This window comes from Sturnus vulgaris, chromosome 19, assembly GCF_052056855.1.
Source record: "Sturnus vulgaris isolate bStuVul1 chromosome 19, bStuVul1.hap1, whole genome shotgun sequence".
In the NCBI taxonomy this organism is placed as follows: domain Eukaryota; kingdom Metazoa; phylum Chordata; class Aves; order Passeriformes; family Sturnidae; genus Sturnus; species Sturnus vulgaris.
Window position 1 is genome coordinate 11,925,086 of NC_142261.1, and position 18,801 is coordinate 11,943,886.

The 18,801-nt window shown below is 45.0% G+C and overlaps 1 protein-coding gene across 6 annotated transcripts in view; it reads left to right on the forward strand.

Annotated features, from left to right (window-relative positions):
* Nucleotides 1–18,801, forward strand: part of FBXW8 (F-box and WD repeat domain containing 8) — a 53,255-nt gene that overhangs the window by 16,153 nt on the left and 18,301 nt on the right. For all 6 annotated transcript variants that reach the window (XR_015807718.1, XR_015807719.1, XM_088176300.1 and 3 more), the window contains exons 5-7: nt 9,333–9,481; nt 16,921–17,117; nt 17,968–18,177. Coding sequence is in view for 4 of the 6 variants with exons in the window: in XM_088176300.1 (XP_088032426.1) it covers nt 9,333–9,481; nt 16,921–17,117; nt 17,968–18,177 (556 nt within the window). In the remaining 2 variants the exon portion in view is untranslated. The remainder of the gene's footprint in view (nt 1–9,332; nt 9,482–16,920; nt 17,118–17,967; nt 18,178–18,801) is intronic.

Consider the following 18,801-nt stretch of genomic DNA (forward strand, 5'->3'; position numbering starts at 1 on the left):
TTAGTGAAGAGCTTGGCCACAAACTGATGTAGCAGGTGCTGTGAGGAGTCCATGTACCTCTTACACACTGGGAAATCAGCCCTTGGTTCTCTAGGAATTTTAATTTCAGATGTTTTCGTCCTTCCCCACTAAGCACTGCCAGCTTTTCTTGAGGCTTGAAGAATTAGGACTGGTGAGATTCATCTGCTGAGTGCCTTGGTAAACCAACAGATTGACATTTCCTCCCTTTTCAGGGTGGAGCACACCTGGCACAGGTGGTGTTTCCCCAAGTGATGCTCGATAAAGGCAATAAGAAACTAAGGAAGAACTTCCTGAATATCCTTTGTGGTTTGTTAGGGGGATCTGGACATTTATTTCTCGTGCTGAAATGATTTTATTCAGTTGTCTCCATTCTGGTGAGTCTTGTGGGAGCACTCACAAACAATTGGGGCCTTTCAGTTTAAGTCATTTTGAGCAACATGTACACACAAGTAGCTGCTCCTTTCTGGTGAGTTCCTTTGTTCTCTTCCATCACCTCCCACTCCACTTTGCTCCTGCTCAAAGGTGACCTGCAAATGACTTTTTAGAAGCTGGGCTTGCCACTCTCTTTAGTTTCATAATGATGTGTGAAACTAGCCCGAAAGGCTTGAAAACACTTTCCTGCACTTTTTAAAACTTCATGTCAACTCTCATCTAATTTGGATTTTTTGCTATAGGGCTTGTGGGTTATTCTCAAGGTATTTATTATTAGCTCTTGCATCTTAATTCAATGTGCAGACCCGAGGAAACCAAAATATTAATTAGTAATGAAAATGAATCAAAGTTAACAAAGTGAAGACTTCCAGCAGCCTGAATAAACCCCTGCCTTGTTTAATTGCCTAAATTTCACTTCCACGATGGCACAACTTTCATAGGTTTCTCCCTCCCCTCCCAGTGACTGCGAGCCAAGATGTCAAACAAAGCAGAAGGTGAAAAGAATTGCTTTTTTCTTCAGCCTTCCCCAACCTTTTGTGCTCTCTTCACTCATTCCTGTCATTGTTAGGGAGCAGTGTCAGGGCTCCTCTCTCCACCCTGAGCACAGGAATGACATCATGACTTCAGAGGGCTGGGGTGACAGATGACCACGGGGCTTAGGTAAGGTTCTTTTAGTGACAGCCAGCTTGGCTTTTCTGTCAGCTCCTGAAAAAAGCCTTTCAGGTGAAACCAGGGGTAGAAGCCTGCTCTGACTCTTTGTGGAAGCTGCTTTTCCAGCCTGCCTGGCCCTGGAGCTCTTGGTTTACCTGAGGGTTTTGCAGCTGCAGGGATGTGCTCAGTGATGCCTTCAGTGTTCTCAGGCAGTCATTTTGAGCTTCTAAATCCTACTTTTCTACTAAGGCCAGGCAAACCCATCCTTCTTTCTACTAAACTTTCTTGAAGATTTCATTTTTCCTCTTCAGGCTGTCACCATCAGTGCCTGGAGTCGAGGGGATGCCTCTCCTTTCTGCTGCTTGCAGTGTGTTACAGGTTTTTTTTCATTCCAAGGAGCAAACAGATCAATTTCCAGCATCCTCCAGTATTGTTTTCTCACCTCTGTCTGCAGCTGGAGCCATTGTTTTATCTGTGGTTTGTCCTTTGTGGCATAATAGGGCTGATGGAGCAGAGCCTTCCCAAATTGCATCATAATTCCTCCTGAATTCTTATGGAAAAGATATTTTTTTTCTCCTGTACTCACAGTAATCTGTTTCCTTGGTAGAGCAGCTGCTTTAATTAATGGGCCTGGGCTGATGCAAGCCAGTGGAACCTTGAGCTAAGGGATGGGAGATTTTTGGCTTTAAAAATCAAATTACTAGAAACAGTTTGGCTTTTTCTAGTTGCTGCTTTTTATAAATGTTCATTAAAATGTTTTCCTTACAATACAACCCTTTGGCTTGTTTCTGTTCCCTTGGTATGACATTTGCATGCACTTAATATAGAAGGTGAGGCAGAAGCAGTGAGGATGGTGAAATGTTAATTTTGTTACAGATAACAGTGCTGAGCTGCAGAACTACACACTCCAGCAGCTTAACCCACTTTCTTGAGGGATAATTTCCTAAATAAAGCCCTAAAAATGAAGGTAAAAGCTCTCTGCAGCTCCATTTCTGTGAGGGGTCCACAGATGGGCGTGGGTTGGTAAATTGGAAAGTCGGGTTTCCAGCAGAAGAGTTTGGGAACTGATCATGAGGATGCTCAGAATGGGTTTCCTACATGCTAAGTCTAAAAGTGCTTCCAGATCCATTTTGGGACACATTAGTCACATTTTTCATAGCTGCACTCGTATATCGAGCAGCCCAAAAGAACATTTGGATGAAATCAGTGAGGTTAATTTTCTACTCTGCATTCTTCTACCAGCATTAGGATTGTTTCAAACTCTGGTTTTGGTTTACCCCCATCTGTTTTTCCTTGTGTTTTATGGTGTAGCTTTTTGCTATGTAATAGAAAATTTTCTTTTCCCCGTTCCATTTGTGTTTTATTTTTGGCCATTGTGTTCTATTTATATTCCTTTTTGCCATGTGAAAGGGCTCTTTTCTGCTACTATTAGTTTCTCCTGAATCTTTTCCTCAAGGAATCCCTCAGCCAAGCTACCTGTTGGTTAGAGTTGCCAAAATCAATGTATCCAAATACCTGGGAATGGGAATGCAGGGAGAATTGGGAACTTTCACCTCTCCCAGTCTTTGAGGCACTTCACCCTGTAGTAGGGTCCATCATTCACCCCTCACTTCAGAGGAGTACAAAGAAGGTGCTAGAATCCCTTTCATTCCAGTATTTTTAATTGTGATTGAGGTACCTCCCGAGGTGCCATGGTTCTGATGAAGGGGTGTTTTGAAATTGGACATTGAGTTAGCACTATCTCACTTGAGCCTTGGAGAGAAGATGAAGCTCAGGAGCAATTTGAACCAACTTGAAGGCATTTGGGCTTTTTTGGGTTTGCATCTTTAATTGGGCCTTGTTCTTGAGCCTGCTGAGGGGGACACTGGCTGATACCTTAATTAAACACATGAAGGACTGGAGAGTTGCTTTTGGTGGAATAAGGATGAAAGCTCTGAGGTGCTTGTTGGAGCAAGACAATGCAAAATACTCATTATTTTACTTGCTTATCAACAGGCATCCATTTAAACAGAGACTGTTACTGCAGCAAAATTCCTACTGACTTCAATAAAATGCATTGACATTGTAAAGACTTCATAATAAGATCTTTTGAGTATTAACAGATGGTCACTGACTGCCTGAAACAAAGTTGTTGGGATTTTTTTTTTTTTTTTGGTTTGTTGATCACTGCAGGTATCTGGAAACCGAACAGACTTTGCCTTCTGGAAATCAGACCTGACTGTGAAACAAAGGGGGTTCTTTCTCCTTCCTTTTCCTTGCTACAGACTCTTCAGAGAAAATATGGAAAATGTGACCTGGTTTCTGGTGTGTTTTATCAGAAGCCTTTGGTGACCAGCCCGATTTGGTGGCAGCAAGCCTTGCCCTGGAGGGGTGTGCTTGAGGCAGCACCAAAAGTGACACCAGCATCCTGTCTGAACAGAAACCCTGCAAGGGTCTTGTTGACCCTGTGGTTTGAAGTGAAATTCTGCAGTGCCAGCAGTAGCCCAGCCATGAAGGAAAGCAGTTTGTGTTTGCTGCTGCCATGGACTGAATGAGCAGAGTCTCAACTGTTTGGAAAATGTTCCTGTTAACAGTTTTTCTTTTGTGTATTTGTCAGTTTATATATTAGTTGCAGTTGTACTTTGCACAAACACTAATTAGACAGCCATCAACACTCAGGGCCAAAGGCTTACTAACAATGCAACTGTGATAGCAGTGTCTTAATTGGTTGAGTATAATTGTCATTAGGCAACCATAAAGACATCTGGGGCTCTGGAGAGAGATCAGCCTCCTCCTCTTCCCCAAATTTGTTCTGGCTATTGCTATCCAGCACAGTGGAGCTTTTTCAGATGATATTCTGTGTTTTGACCAGTTTCCTGATGTTTTTCTCCTTATGAAATCGTCTGCCTCTTCAGCAGCACTTCATTAGAGCTGTGCCCAGCCTCCAGCTCTGCTTCCTCCCACATGTGCTCTGCACTCCACCACCTGCTTCCCAGACATTCATCGTGGGGAAGCAGCAGCAGCTTTTAACCCCAGCTCCTTCAGCTTTCACTCATGGAGAGGACACGAGCAAAATGTTCATCTCATTAGGGTATTATTGCTAGTAAAGAGTAGTCACAATGCTTTTTATTGTATAAGAATTGAATTTTTCCCAGTTTTTCTATGCCATATCCACCTATTGTTGCTCCATTTCAATAAGGTTTTGATGCATCTCTGTAAAGCTTAAGCTGAATCTCGGGCTCATTTTTACAACTAGATCTGTATGTGGCCAGAATTACAGAATGGGCTCATTGAGGAGAAGTATATTTAGAAAAACACAGCTTGTCTCTTCTCCTGCTGCTGCTTCTCACGTGTCTGTACTGAAATATTCCAAAGAACAAGGGCAAAGTGGAATGTGAGTCCATCAAAGAAGCTGAGTTTTTCGGTGGAGAGGCTCTGTTGAACATCAGAGAAGGAAAAATGTGTTTGTGAGTAGAGAGAGCTGAGAGCCAGGGGTGGTGTGGATGGAAGGAATCAGGGAAGGGGTATCAGAAGAGGGGGAAATTTGCCTTGTGAGCAACAGGCTTCTTGTTGCTCCCTGTTGTTCTCAGGAGAGCAGGACTTTGGACAACCTTCCTAAATGAAAGGAAGCAGGTGTGGTCTCTGGTGTGGGTTATCTTAGGGTTTGGAGTTGGGTTGTTGGGTCTGCTCAGTGCAAGTGGTATCAGGTGTTGGAATATTTACCTGCCACTGCAATAATCAGCTCATGGCACCCATCAGGGTGAATGGATGCTCTTGGTGTCAGAGCAGATAGGATGTGATCATTGTTGTGTTAAACAGGAAGGGAGTTTTGAATTGGTTTGGGGTTTTTTTCACTCCAGCAGAAAGCTGAGTGAGCATTTCATTGCCATCTTGGTAGAAAAATCAGTAATTGAGTGGGTTTGGAGTGCTGGGCTTGTTCTTGGGCAGGACTTGCATCTGGGCTTATTTCATTGAGTGATTCAAACGAAATTTTCAGGGCAAAATGTAAAAGTTGTGGTGGAAAATGAACAGAAATATTGAAATTATCTGGAAATAGTGCATTGTGTTCCTCTCTCCAGCCATCTCTATTGATAGGGCAGGTTTGCCAATTATCTGCAATAAAGCAGCCTTTTTATTTTTTTTACAGCAAGGCAGTGCTTTAATAGTTTAAAAGCCTTTTGTTGTGGTTACAAATTGAAAGTGTGGTGCTCTTTACAACAGCATTATTTTTTTTTCCCTTCTGAATTGGATTCATCTGTGTTTGAAATTCTTCCAGTTCAGTCCTGTTGCAGGCCCAGGGCACCCTGGAAATGGGCAGTGGAGGAGCTGGTTTATATCTGCCATTTCCCCAGGCTGGTTCCTGCCCAGACCTGGAGCTCCACTCGTGCTCTTGTGGAACAATTCTCCCAATCCTTCAGCTTTGCACCGTGGGGCTGCTCTGGGAAGGATGGGAATGAGAAATGGGAGAGGAGGGATACAGGAAGCCTTGGGAACCTTCCTGAAGAACTTCTGTGCTGGCACTGCTGGGATTTCTGGGCAGCCATGGAGGTTTGCTGGGCTCTTGCAGGTTGTCCTGGCACATGGAGTGTCCCTGATCTCTGTCACTGGAGGGAGCACCACGGCCAGGATGCTCTCAGGGATTGCTGGGCAGTGTCAGAGCCCACTGGGCACACCTGGTCCAACTCTGGTGTCCTGCAGGTCCTGGCAAGAGCTGGGAGAGCACAGTGGCTCCATGGCACAGGATGGGGAGCTCTCCAGCATGAACTGATGCACCAGGCAGTGGAGGAGTGAGGAGGAGGAGGAGGCTGTAGGGTGGGCTGATGCAGACCCTGCCAACCACGTCCCAGCACAGACACATTTGGGTCAAATGGATTTCAAATCAATGGCCAGAAGGGTTTGGTGGTGCTGCTCCAGTTTGAGCTTGGCTTAGAGGTGGTTCAGGTGGTTCTTCATGAGCAAAGAACAGATCAAACCAAATTTTGACTTGATTGAATTCTGAGATAAAATTAATTTAAGGATTTCTTGTGGTCCTGTGATGCTGGATCTCTAATTCCAGGATTGCATGGTTATTTTTGATGGATCCCTTGTGTTCCAGGCTGTGTAGGGAAGCCAGATGCAGTGTGCCCTGAGAATTATCCAGCCCTGGGTCTCTCCTCCTGCCATTTTCTCCATCTCTCAGTCTTTGTTTTTACATCTTCAGCCTGGACTATGTGAGAGCTACACTAGGAGGAGATGCTGTTCTTCCTTGTTTATTTAGAGATGAAAACAAATCTTCTGTCACTGAGTTCTGTCCAGTCTACCAGTGTTTTATGTCTCCCCTGAAACTCACTTTTCAGTGACAAGAGAATTTTGGCTTCCCTTGGGAGGAATCTGCTGCTCTTGGCAGTCAGGAGAAACTCAAACACGACCCCAACCAACCCTAACATAAGGAAACAAAAATCAGCTCAAAAGGAAAATGCTTTCAAAACATTGTGTGCCTCTTGTTGAAGGGGATTGCAGCAGATCTGTGCAATCACCTGTCCTGTTGTGGCGTATCTGCAGATTTGGAAGCAAAGTGAGCCCTTTCCAGTTTTGCAAACTGAAGAGATTTGTTGTGATCTGATCCGTGCTCCGTGTCCAACCCAATGTGAAACATTCTGCTTTGGGGAAGCTTCTTTCTTGGTCTGTTCTTCTTAACTTGTGCTGCTGTAAATTGGAAATGAAGGCAGGATTCAGAGAGGCTTTGGGGCTCATTTGCAGAGGGAGGGAAAGGGAGAAGTGTCCCACCCTGTTCTCTCATTGCCCTGGTGTTCCCCTGTAAGGCACAGCACAGGAGGCAGGTGACAAGGACACACTTCCCTCTCTTCCTGCTCAGTGCAGGGAATTAATGTGCATCTCTCTCTGCCTGACAGATTTCACCACCCCCTGGCCATTTTAATTCCTTCTGCAAATTGGAGCCTTTTCACCAGGAGATGCTGGGAGTGATCTGCTCCCAGTACCAGGAGCCCTGGGCATGGCACTGCCCAGAGAACTGGGAAACCTGAGTGCAACTCCCACATCTTCCTTTCATTCTTTTTCTGTGTAATTAACTGGGGTTTTTTCCTCATAAGCACAGCACAGCCAGATTCCCATCCACCAGTCCTCTGAGACTTGCAAGAATCACTCTTCAATAATACTTTTCCCCCAAAAATCAGGGTGTAACAATAAAGATGACAGAGCAGGAAGCACCTTTGATTTTCCAAAAGAATCCAAGTGTCAGCTATGTCAGAGGAAGATATCTGACAGTGTTAATTATCACAGTTTTGTCAAAGCTGGCCTTAAATAATTATTGAACTGTGATCTTTGACCAGTTGTAGAAGCTTCTCTGCTTTTTCTGTGAATTTTTTTCCTTTAATAGTTTCTTGTGTGGGCATAGATGGCCCAGAGCAGTTTATCCATTGTTTGCTGTGTAACAACCTTCTTTCATTCAGATATATTCAATATTACCCGAAAAATTTAGTTCTGTTTCTTTATTTCCTCATTGACAAGCTGATGTTAAACTATAGCTTTTGTGATATTTTGGTTGAGCCTGCTGCAACGAAAGAAATGCTGCCTTAATTCTAAAGACAACATTTAGTTTAATTAATTGATCTTTAGTGATGTAGGTAAAGTGATCTGTTGATGAGACATCAAGAAGTTTCTTCTATGAAAAGAAATTTCTTCCTATAAAGAGCAGTAGGTTGGGTGAGTGCTTGTATGACCACAGATAAATGCTCTGGTTTGACACAACCACCAGTCTTGAAAGACTGAAAAGAACCAGTTTGAAGTTTTGCCATGATGTAATTTAGGCTTGTTCCTGATCTCCTTTTTCCTCTTGAGCCTGGCTCTCCTTGTGTGTTAGTTGCAAAGTGAATAGTGATAGTGGTAGCTCGGTTGTGTGGGTCACAGAATCACAGAATGAGCTGGGTTGGAAAAGACCTTTGAGAACATCAAGTCCAATCTGTGACCCAGCAGCTCCTCATCAACTAAACCATGGCACTGAGTGCCACATCCAGGGACAGGGACTCCACCACCTCCCTGGGCAGACAATTCCAGTGCCCAGTCGCTCTTTCAGTGAAGAATTTTTTTTCTGATGTTTAACCTAAGCTTCCCTTGGTGCAGCTTGAGGCTGTGTCCTCTGGTTCTGTCAGTGGTTACCTGCAGAAGAGACCACCCCCCCTGGCTACAGCCACCTTTCAGGGAGCTGTGGAGAGTGATAAGGTCACCTCTGAGTCTCCTTTTCTCCAGGATAAACAACCCCAGCTCCCTCACAGGGTTTGTGTTCCAAGCCCCTCACCAGCCTTGTTGCCTCCTCTGGACACACCCCAGCCCTTCCATGTCCTTCCAAAACCAAGAGCCCAGCACTGGGCACAGCACTGGAGGTGCAGCCTCGAGAATCCCTGCCCTGCTCCTGCTGGCCACACTGTTCTTGCAGCTCCAATTTCCATTTACCTGCCTGCCTTGGTAGACTTGGGGCAAAGTCCAAACCATGGGCAAAGCTGATGGTTTTGTGCCCAGAGGACAGGGGGAGTGTAACAGTGCTGGGAGTTTTGCACCACTTCATTAGTGGTTTGTCTTAGTCTCTTCTGCTTTTACTCAGAGCCAGGATTAACAAATACACGATGGAAATGGATTTTCTTGTGTTTGGGCTTGGCTGTTTATTAAATCTTACCAAAAAGTACAGAGCATTCAACAGCACTTCTAGCTACTTGCTAGAAGTAAGGAAAATGGAGCAAGATCCAGCTGCTATAAGGTCTCTGAAAGCTAAACAATAGTCCAATAGAGAATTAACACCTATATTATTTATTTTTTTAACCCAATAACCAAATTCCCAAGACCCTCAGTGTGATAGTGACTGACTAACCAGAAACTACTGCCTGAAACCATGAAGATGAACACTGAAAAAGACAACACCGAAAATTTTCCATTTTGTCCCATACCTATTACTATACTATGAAAACCTCAAATTTAAAACTCTTTACTATGTGAAATCACACACTTCTATTTAGTTACACACCCATGATTTTAACTCCATCAATCAAATTTGGGAGCCTTCTCCAAGGCCTCAGGTCTAAAGCAGTGTTCTCCAGGGATTCAGTGACAGAAAGCACAGAAAACTCAAACCCCCCAGATTTGTGGGATCCAACAGAGAAGGATCAACCTGGGGGACGCTGTTTGAACCCATCCTTGTTCCTTGTGCTGCAGCCACCTCCTGGCACATGCCATGGGGTGACTCTGCCCTTGTTTTGCAGGTACAGCTCAGGGGAGGTGAGGCTGTGGGACACTCGCACCTGGGACTACACAGCTCCTGTGCTGGCAGCAGTGGCAGGGGCTGGAGCCCTGCCACACGTCTCCTTTGTGAGGATAAACAGCTCCCTGGCCGTGGCAGCCTACGAGGACGGTGAGCAACCACAACTCTCCTCCCTATTAAAACAACAGCACCAAAAAAAAAAAAAAAAAAAAAAAAAAAAAAAGAAGGCTTTACAAAAATGAAGCAGCTGTGCTCAGCTTTTTGTGTGTCTGTAATCCTGTGTATCCACACACACGCACACACTCTTGCTTTTATGTGAGAAAGTTGGCCAATAACCCTAAATGCATTAGGAGGCATTGGAACATAGCACCCATTAAAACTGAGCTTTAATTCCTACTGGAGCTGCTGCATAAAGCTTGAGTGCCAGGCTGTAGTCCAGCCAAGCTATCTTAAGCAAATAACTTGTTTTGCTATAAAAATATTAAATATTCTTCCACCAGCCTTTTCCTCTGGCCAAAACTCCCTTGGGGTGCTGTGGAGCTTTGTTATGGGGCTGGTGGTAAACTTGGATGTCTGATTAATCCCCATCCCTCTCACTCTTGGCATGGTTTGTGGATGCACTGAAGTGTTGGTTTGTAGTGCTGGGTTGTTATTATATACTTGGATTTAAAGAAATGAAAGATTTGACCTAATATTTAGTGAAACCCTCATAAAATCCTGGTTGTGTGCATTGTTTTAAATATCCTTAGAGGATTTCTATAATGGACAACGAGAGCCAGAGACCAACATCTTCTGGATGTGGGAACAGCAATTAAAAAAGTCAGGTTTGGACAGTGCTGGCTGACTGGGATTCGAAACTGAGGGGCTCAGGCAGAGCTCAACTCTCATCATCTTTCTTCAAAATGTATAATCTGATACTTAAAATGTCTCCTTGGGTATAAATAAAGAATATTTGTAAGTTTAGAGAGCTTTGTACACATACTGTCTTTGATCCTGGCATTTCTACAGGTGAAAACAAACCAGAAGGTAGATAATCCAAACAGAATCCCTCACCCATACTTTTATTTTAAAAGTAAATTAAATGCTTTATGTGCTTTGAGATTCTCAACATCCTTAGCTGTTTTTCTAGTTTGGATCAGGCCAGGATGGTTTTCTGTGGGTAAAAATTGTTAATAGGCAACATTTTCTGACAACAGCAAATCTGGTGTTATTAATATTACTTACTTGAGTCATAGGAAATTATAGCACAGGTTTAAGTGCTGTCTCTTTTTCCAGTGTGCCAAACAATGACTAGCAGAGGGTCTTTTGTTTGTTTTCTAGTTTCCCACTGACTAATCTAATAATTTGTCTGGGTTTTTTGCCTGTCATATCCCTTGCTGTCAGTGCTGTGACTGAACTAGTTTGCATAAAGCTCAGCGTCTTTTATTCTTTCGGGTAGAAATTTTAATAGGCTCTGTGATATGGCAGTTACTCTGATTCGAGAAGCCTTGGTCAGAATAGATTAGTTTCTATGGGAATAGGGAGATAAAAAGCCCCGTTTTAGCAGTGTTTACTAACTGCAAGCTGAAAGCACATATTTACAGTTTGCTGGAGAAGAGTTATTTAAAATTTTGGGGAGGGAGCGGACGGCTTTGAAGATAATGTGTTTGATTGTTCTTTGTTGTACTTTTCCAGCTCCCTTTCCTCTTTGTTTGTAAGTTTGACTAACCCAGAGAAACCATCTGCTCGTGTTGGAGGTGGTGCTGTCAGGCAGTCTAGACTTCCCTGGCAAATCCCTGGCTCGTCCCGAATCCATCGGCTGCTCGCGGTCCCGCAGGGCTCCGGCAGCGCTGGCCTTGGCTGCCCGTGCCAGGGAAGGGCTGAGAGCACAGCCTGCCCTGCTCTGCCCTGAGCTGCCTCCCCCAGGCACTGCAGGCTCAGCAAGGACACAGGTTTGTCCTCCCCGGCCGAAGGGGGTTGTCACTCCACAAGGAAAATGGGATTGTGGCTCCTGGTGAACGTTCCCAGCAGCACCAGCCTCGGAGAAAGGGCTGCAGGGAGAAATGGATGGGGAGCAAATGAAGTTCCCTGTGCCCGTGCCAGCGCTCAGTGGGGGCACTGGATGTACACCTGGGGCAACGGGACTTGGCAACTCGAGCCACAGTTGTGATTTTTGAATTCCAACCCACTGGCCTCATATTTCTTCTGCCTTGTTTCCTATTGTCAGCACTGGCAGTGCTCCAGTTTGATTTTACCACTAATTGTGTTGCACGTTACCGAACTGAAATGAATCAAATCAAAATGCTTTTCCTGGAGCATTAGATAAAGCAGGCGAGGGTTCTGGGTAATGAGCAGATGCTGCTAATGCAGGGACAGGAGAGGCCTTGCCAGGACTCCATCTGCTCCATGCTTGCCTGCCTTTGGCTGGGAGCCACAGCTTTTGGGAAACAGCAGTCTACTTCAGCCATCCCTCTCCCCCCTGTGCTCTGGAGTTGCATGGTTTGCCTGGAAAACAATGTGCAGCAACAGGAGAACAGAACTTTTTCCTGCTGTCCTTTAAATGCCATGGCCACCCTGGTGCAGGCACGGTGGGGAACACAGCCCTGCTGCCCTGCTTGTTCCTCCTCAGACCCACTGTGAGGAGCTGGTGGCCCTTCCCAAGCTGCAGAGTCACTCCAGGCAGCAGAGGAGGGTGGTGCTACAGGGATCAGAGGTGCTCCTGCCTGCTGCAGGCTCCAGGAGGGGAATTCTGGCACTGCTGCTTTTTGCAATTCTGTGCTCTTGTCCTTTCTGAAGCTCCTAAAGCTGCCCGAGGGTGTAGTCCCTTCTGCACCCTCTTTGCAGAGAGATGGATTTGGTGCCTTTCCCTGAGAGCAGGAGCATTCCAGGCTGGCTGGAGTGAAGGAAAAAATCTTAGAAGAAAACTGGAGCAGGGGCTGGGATGTTTATTCCCAGTGGTGGCTGTGGGTGCAGGTCTCTTGGTTTGGGTGGGTGGAGTGGGATTTCCCATCCCAGTAATCCCATTCCCCACACTGGGAATGGAACAGGGTCTGTGCCTTCTCTGAGGGACTGTCCAGGCATGGTGCTGTGTGGAAATCCCTGGAAGAAGGGAGGTGGAGGTAAAATCTGGGATCACTTGGTGGGAACTGGTGTAATAATAGTGAGGGCAAGGCTCTGTCACTGAGGTCTGATCTCTCCCTTCTTGTACCCTCAGGACCTGCTGGAAGTGAAAATTAAATGTAAAATGTTGGTTAATGAACTTCAAGTATCTACTAAGGTTAAATTGGCTCCTCCCAACTAGAAATGTTTTTGGGAAAAACTCAAAATTCAGAGCAACAAGTTTTGATACTCCTGGCTGGTGCTCATTTCCACCCATACTTTTCTTATACTGCTTGTACTTCACAGAGATATGATATAGCTGAAAATTATAAGGAAATAAATTAATATTCCCACTTTGGAGTAAAAAAAACCCCACCTGTGAGGAGCCATAGAATGACATAATAACCTGAGTTGGAAGGGACCCACAAGGAAGTTCCAGTCCAAGGGTTTTCAAAAGGTAAAAAAGAGTTTTATTTTGTTTAAATCAAGGTGGCAAGATCACAACTCTGAAACAGGACAAACATCATGGGGATGATGTGAATTCAGGACCTTCTGGCCTTCCCACACCATTGTGTTTAGAAGCTGAAGTGAATGAGCAGGAGCACGTAAAGTGAATGTGTATGAGCACATTTGGATTCCCTGCTCCAGCACAGACAAAATTCTGAGGTTTTAATTTTTCCTTTTTTCAGATAATGCGCATGTAAATTGCTTTACATGTCTTCAAAGCTGGCAGCAGCCACCAGCTGACAGCAAATGCTGGTTTTAATGGGGAAGAGATGATGCAGTGGGTCTTTAGGATCTGAGCTGGGATCTTGCACACCCAGATCCAGCCCTCCAATCCAAGCTCCCTGAGCAGGCAGCTCAGGTGGGCAGTGCCCTGTGCTGTGCCCAGCTCAGGAGGGGCTCAGACAGGCTGTGTGACACTGCCAGGCACAGCCAGGATCATATTTACAAATGAGATTTAACACTGTTTGCTCTGTGTTTGTGCTGCCTTGCCCTGTCGGAGGATTAGGGGATTTTAAAGCAAAAGAGATACTTGGGTTTGGTTAATTTTGTAGCAAATGTGTTGCCTGTAATAGCAGAGAAAAACCTGTGTGAAAGCAGATGTAACAGCTGCTTTTGCAGGATGTCTTTTGTGCTGCCAGCACTGCTGATGGAGAGAGAGGAGCAGGAGCCTCCAGCCTCCCACCTTTGACACAGCAAGAGCTGTGCAAGGCTGGTGATGCTCCCGAAATTTGGACTTCAGGCAGGATCAGCACTGCACTCTCTGAGGCACAACAGCCTCGTGTTCAATGTTTTATCCAAGGACTTTCCAGTCTGGAGTGAATGGCAAGAAATGGGTCTTTCATCAGGCCATAATTCAGAAATATATGGGTTGGGAGTAGAATTTTTTTGTCAAATCTGGGGCAAGGTGATAAAGGAGGCTGGTGCAGTGATTGTCACATTGAGTGTCAGCTTTACACCATCAGCAGCAGCTTCTTGCACCTCTTTTCTTGAGCCACAGGGACTTTCCAGCTTGCTCCTAAAATAAAATTCTAAATAATTTTGAGGAGTTATTGTTAGAGTTCAGTTGGAATCATCACAATTATGGTGCAGCTTTGAGCGTGCTGTGAAAGCAGTGCTTATAATTTGGATTTAATGACCTCCTAACTCTAGTAAGTTTTCAGTATTAAAACAAATGAAAAAGATAACGTATGGCTGCAACCTTAACTTCACCTCAGCAGAGGAATTGCTGTGGAAATGAGGTGCTGGGCAGTGCTAGAGGCAGGAAGACAGACTGTGGAGAGCAGTGATCTCATCTGCACTGCTAAATCTTAGCCTGATTTTTTTTTTTTTTTTTTTTTTTTTTTAGTGCCATACTAATAACCTGAACTGGAATGGTGTGGGATTTTTTGCTCTTACCCAAACATGATTGACTGTTGCAAGGACTTGCACACTCATAAATACCTTTTGCTGTTTCTGCAGTGAAATGCAGAATATTCTGAGCAGCACTTTTAGACCTTATAGCAGCTTTACCTATTTATAAATCCCGTGGATTTTTCTGTTTTCCTTCTGACCTGATCCTTGTGGGTCCCTTCCAACTCAGGATATTCTTTGAACTCTCCTTGTTACTCTTTATGCTCCTTCATCACATGTGAATTTGTGACCTTACAAATCACTTTTTTTTTTTTTTTTAGATTACCAGGAATTTATTGCCCATATCATGTATCACACGCTCTGTGTTTACCTGGTTAAAATCTTTTATTTTGGACAGGTTTTGTCATGTTTGAGATGCAGTAATAGTAATAATAATATAGTGACTTGCTGCCCAAAATTAGAGAGCAGAACCCTGAGCTTTGGGTTTCCCAGTTTGCTGCTGTGTTCAGAATTTTTTTTTTTTATTTTCCAGAACTTTTGTCCATTTAGACACTGTTAAACCCAGTGGAATGTTCATCACAGATGTATAAACAAAAGGCTTCACTGAAAGCAAATCATCCTCCCTTTTCCCCTTCATCAACCTGGTCTTTAATTGGGATAAATTTTCTGCTGAACAAAACTTGAAAATCCTCCTACTTGGAGGAGCCTGGAAGCCAAATCCATGGTCTGACACAAAAGTCCAGTTCTAAATCCCTTTATGTGATCACACTTTATCACTGATGGGGTTTTTGCCTGGCTCCATCATCTCCCCTGCACAGGAGGCTCCCCCATGGCTGTGTTTTGGGGAGGAGGTGTCTCAGCCCAGCCCTGGGCTGCAGTGCACACAGCCTGTGCTGCCCAGTTGGATTTGTTAACTGGTTTGAAGCTGTGTGCAACCAGTCTGCTTTGCAAACCCAGTTCAGCAGTTATTTACCTTTCAAGCAATTAACATAATTACCATTATGCTAAGAAGTAATTTTGGGAAGTTCTGCTCTGAGCCCTTACGACTCCATCGGGACAGTTTTAGTCGGGACTTATCTTTTTGATGGAAGCCTAATTGCAGTTTTGGCTTTGTGTAAACAAACAGAGGCGGCTAATTGTTTAGGCAAATAGCAGATTAATTTAAATATTCATCCCTAATAAAACAAAAATGGTCCCCATTATGGTACTCATTCCCATGGTGAGGAATATAAATATTCAGTGGGAGTGCCATTAGACAGGGATCTTAAGGATTATCTGCATTATTTCACATTGGTAGCACTTTCCAGATACCAAATAATCTTTACAAAAGCTACCATAAATCAATTTAAACTCATTTAGCTACCATTTCACTATGTGCAGTTTCATTACCACACTCTTGCTTCACCTCCTCTGGGACTGGGGAGGAGTGTTTGCAAACTGGCAGTGGTGCCCATCCACAGCTGTCTGTCAGGGCTTTTATGTCTCCTTCTGAAGGAAGAGCTGCCATTAATCATTTCATCATTAACGTGCTCCACTGGAAGGGAGGCTTCTCCAGCCCTGCCTGTCACGTTGGAAGATTGCTTCTCCTTAATTCAGTGCAAAGGTGGCCCAGAAGGCTCCAATTCCCTTCTGTTCCCTCCTGATTGCCTCAAGTTGCTCTTACTCAGATTATGAGGCTTTTAAACAGAGAACTGGGGAGCCAGGCTGGCAAAAATGCAATTACACGTATGTTTTCTTTTGACTTCCACTCCTTTATTCTTCAGGATTTGTATTCTTTAGCTTTTCTCTGTGGTGACCAGTGACAGGACCCAAGGAATGGAGCTGTCAGGGAGGTTTAGGTGGAGCTCAGGGCAAGGTTCTTCCCCCAGAGGGTGCTGGGCACTGCCCAGGCTCCCCAGGGAATGGGCACGGCCCCGAGGCTGCCAGAGCTCCAGGAGCGTTTGGACAGCGCTGCCAGGGATGGACAGGCTGGGATTGTTGGGGGGTCTGTGCAGGGACAGGGGCTGGATCCATGATCCCTGTGGGTCCCTTCCAGCTCAGGACATTCTGTGATTCTGTGAGTCGTGCCTCAGAGTGACTTAAAATTAGAGTATGGGTTCTTCCTCTCTGGTTTTGGGGTAATTGAGAGCCTCTGTATAATAGAACAAAATTTCAGGTGTCTGTTTACATCTGATCTCCAAACATAGAAGTGTGGGAAAAGTCAAAGAGTCTTCCTCAAGGTAGCTTCTAATCTTATTGCAAAGTCAGAAATTAGGAATTAGGTACAGAGGAATAGAGCCTGGAATCTCAGAATCACAGATGGATTTGGGTTGGAAGGAACCTCAAAGCCCACCCAGTGCAGGGACACCTTCCACTGTCCCAGGCTGCTCCAAGCCCCATCCAGCCTGGCCTTGGACACTTCCAGGGATCCAGGGGCAGCCACATCTGCTCTGGGTCCCTGTCCACCCTCACAGGCAGGAGTCCTTTCCCAATATCCCAATTATACATCCCCTCCTTCAGCTCCAGGCCAGAGCACATCAGTTTTCCTGTCAGTCTGTCCTGCCCTCATCTCTTCCCCGTGTATTCCTTTGTTGCAGCAGATTTGCTGCCGTTTAACCACTCTTTGCAAGTGCAGTCAGAGCTGAGCTAACTGCAGTGCCCATTTCCCTGTGCAGGCACTGTGAGTGTTTGGAGCCTGCTGCTGGGCCAGGAGCCCATCCATCACTTCCAGCACAACCAGCACATCCAGGCCCTGGCGCTGGCCCCGGGCGGCGCCGCCGTGGCCACGGCCTCCGGCTTCCAGGTCAAGGTGGAGAGCCCTGACGACAAAGGATTCTGGCAAACCTCAGGAACCTTTGAAATCCAGAAATTGGTGAGTCTCCAGGCTACTCTGCTTCCTTCCAGGATCTACTAATTATTTTTGGTAGGGTTAAGATGGTTCTTATAAAAGACTTACAGCCTGAACTAGATCAGGGCGTTACCAGCTCGAGGCTCTGACTTTGGAGCAGGTTAAAGGATGAGTCTTCCATCCCTGAAGAGCAAGGGTGAACTGCTGGCTTAAGCTAGGAGTGAAAATGAACACAAGTCCATATGGTGCAGGAGGTTGGCTGGGTTTAATTTTTTTTTTTTTTCTTTTTTTGTCAACAGTAAACTAAGTTGGCTCATTTTGTAAATCAGTTTTCTCGCATAGAATTGGAGCTGAAACTCCAGGTCTCATTCCAGATCCACACTATCTGATTAATTCTGAGGCAGGATATTGCAGGCAGCCTAATAGTGTCACTTGTGAAGCTGTAACTACTCATGCAGCTTCTTTAGGTTGCACCTTCTGTCACTGAAGTTTTGAGAGTTGCAATTAAAACTGATTCTCTGAAGTTTTATTTTGTCTCAGAGTATCAGCATTTGTTTGAAAGGAGAAGGAGGAGTGTAGGAATAATTGAGTCTTGCAGCCTCTCTCCTGTAGGAGGAAGCTGTGCAGTTAAAGGGTGTGAAGTGATTTCAACCACTCCTGATTAATCCCCCCTCCAAAGCTAAGTCAGTCTTACAGTTCAGAAATAAGCTTGATACTTGGTCTTTGTGTGGAATTAATCCATAGCTGAGATGATTCAGGACACACACGAGTAGTTTGTTCAGTTCAGCATGTGGCACTAGTGATGCAAAAGAATTTTTGATTGTATTAGAATAAATTAAAATAAAAAATAAAATAAAAAGTCTGCTCTTTTTAGGTCAACTTCCTTAATCTGGTTCCAGATGTCACAGGGAGACCAGTGGCAGTGGCAGCTGCAGAGGACATTGTCTATCTCCTGAAAGCAGAAGATCCTGGCAGAATTCTGCACTCTGTCTATGGTCAGCCTGTCACCTGCCTCGATGTGGCTGCTCACCAAACAGCCTTTGGCATCAAAACCTTTGGCTGGTTATTGAATGAGCCCAACCAGGTATTGTAATTATTTTCTGATAAGATTTTGATACCTTTGTAATTAAGGAAAAAAGAGTTCACGCTGAGGACTCCAGCTTTTGACAGTAGAGACGACAATTCACTGCAATAATCTGATGCTTTGTGTTCTTCTGTGGGCTGAAGTGAGGATTATTGCTCAGCCAGCTGAGTTCTCTTTGCAACCTCTGCTCCTCAGCAAGTCCCAGCTGAGTTTATGCTGCATCAATGGCATCAGGGGGAACTCATTTCAAAAACCCACCTAAAAACCCCAGTAAACAACCCAGAATCCCAGAGCATCCCCCAGCCCTTCTGGTGAGGGATCCTGAGCAGTGTCAGGCAGATGAGCACCTTTAGGAGGAGGATGCTTTTTGTGCTGTGCTCTTGAGAACTTGGCCAAACTGTGAAGAGATTTTGGTGTTTCCAGATGCCTTGGGAGGAGTTTCTGTCCCTTTCCTGCATCTTGCCTCCCTTTTCCACTCGCTGGTTTCATTCCATTTTTGTGTTATGCTTCAGGCTGCCAGCAGTGAGGGAAGGACAGTGCTGGAGAAGGGAGCAGGAGTGGAGCATCCAGGAGAAAGGAGCTGTGGTCTGCAGTGTAAAAATGCAGGATTTTCCTTGGCAAGTG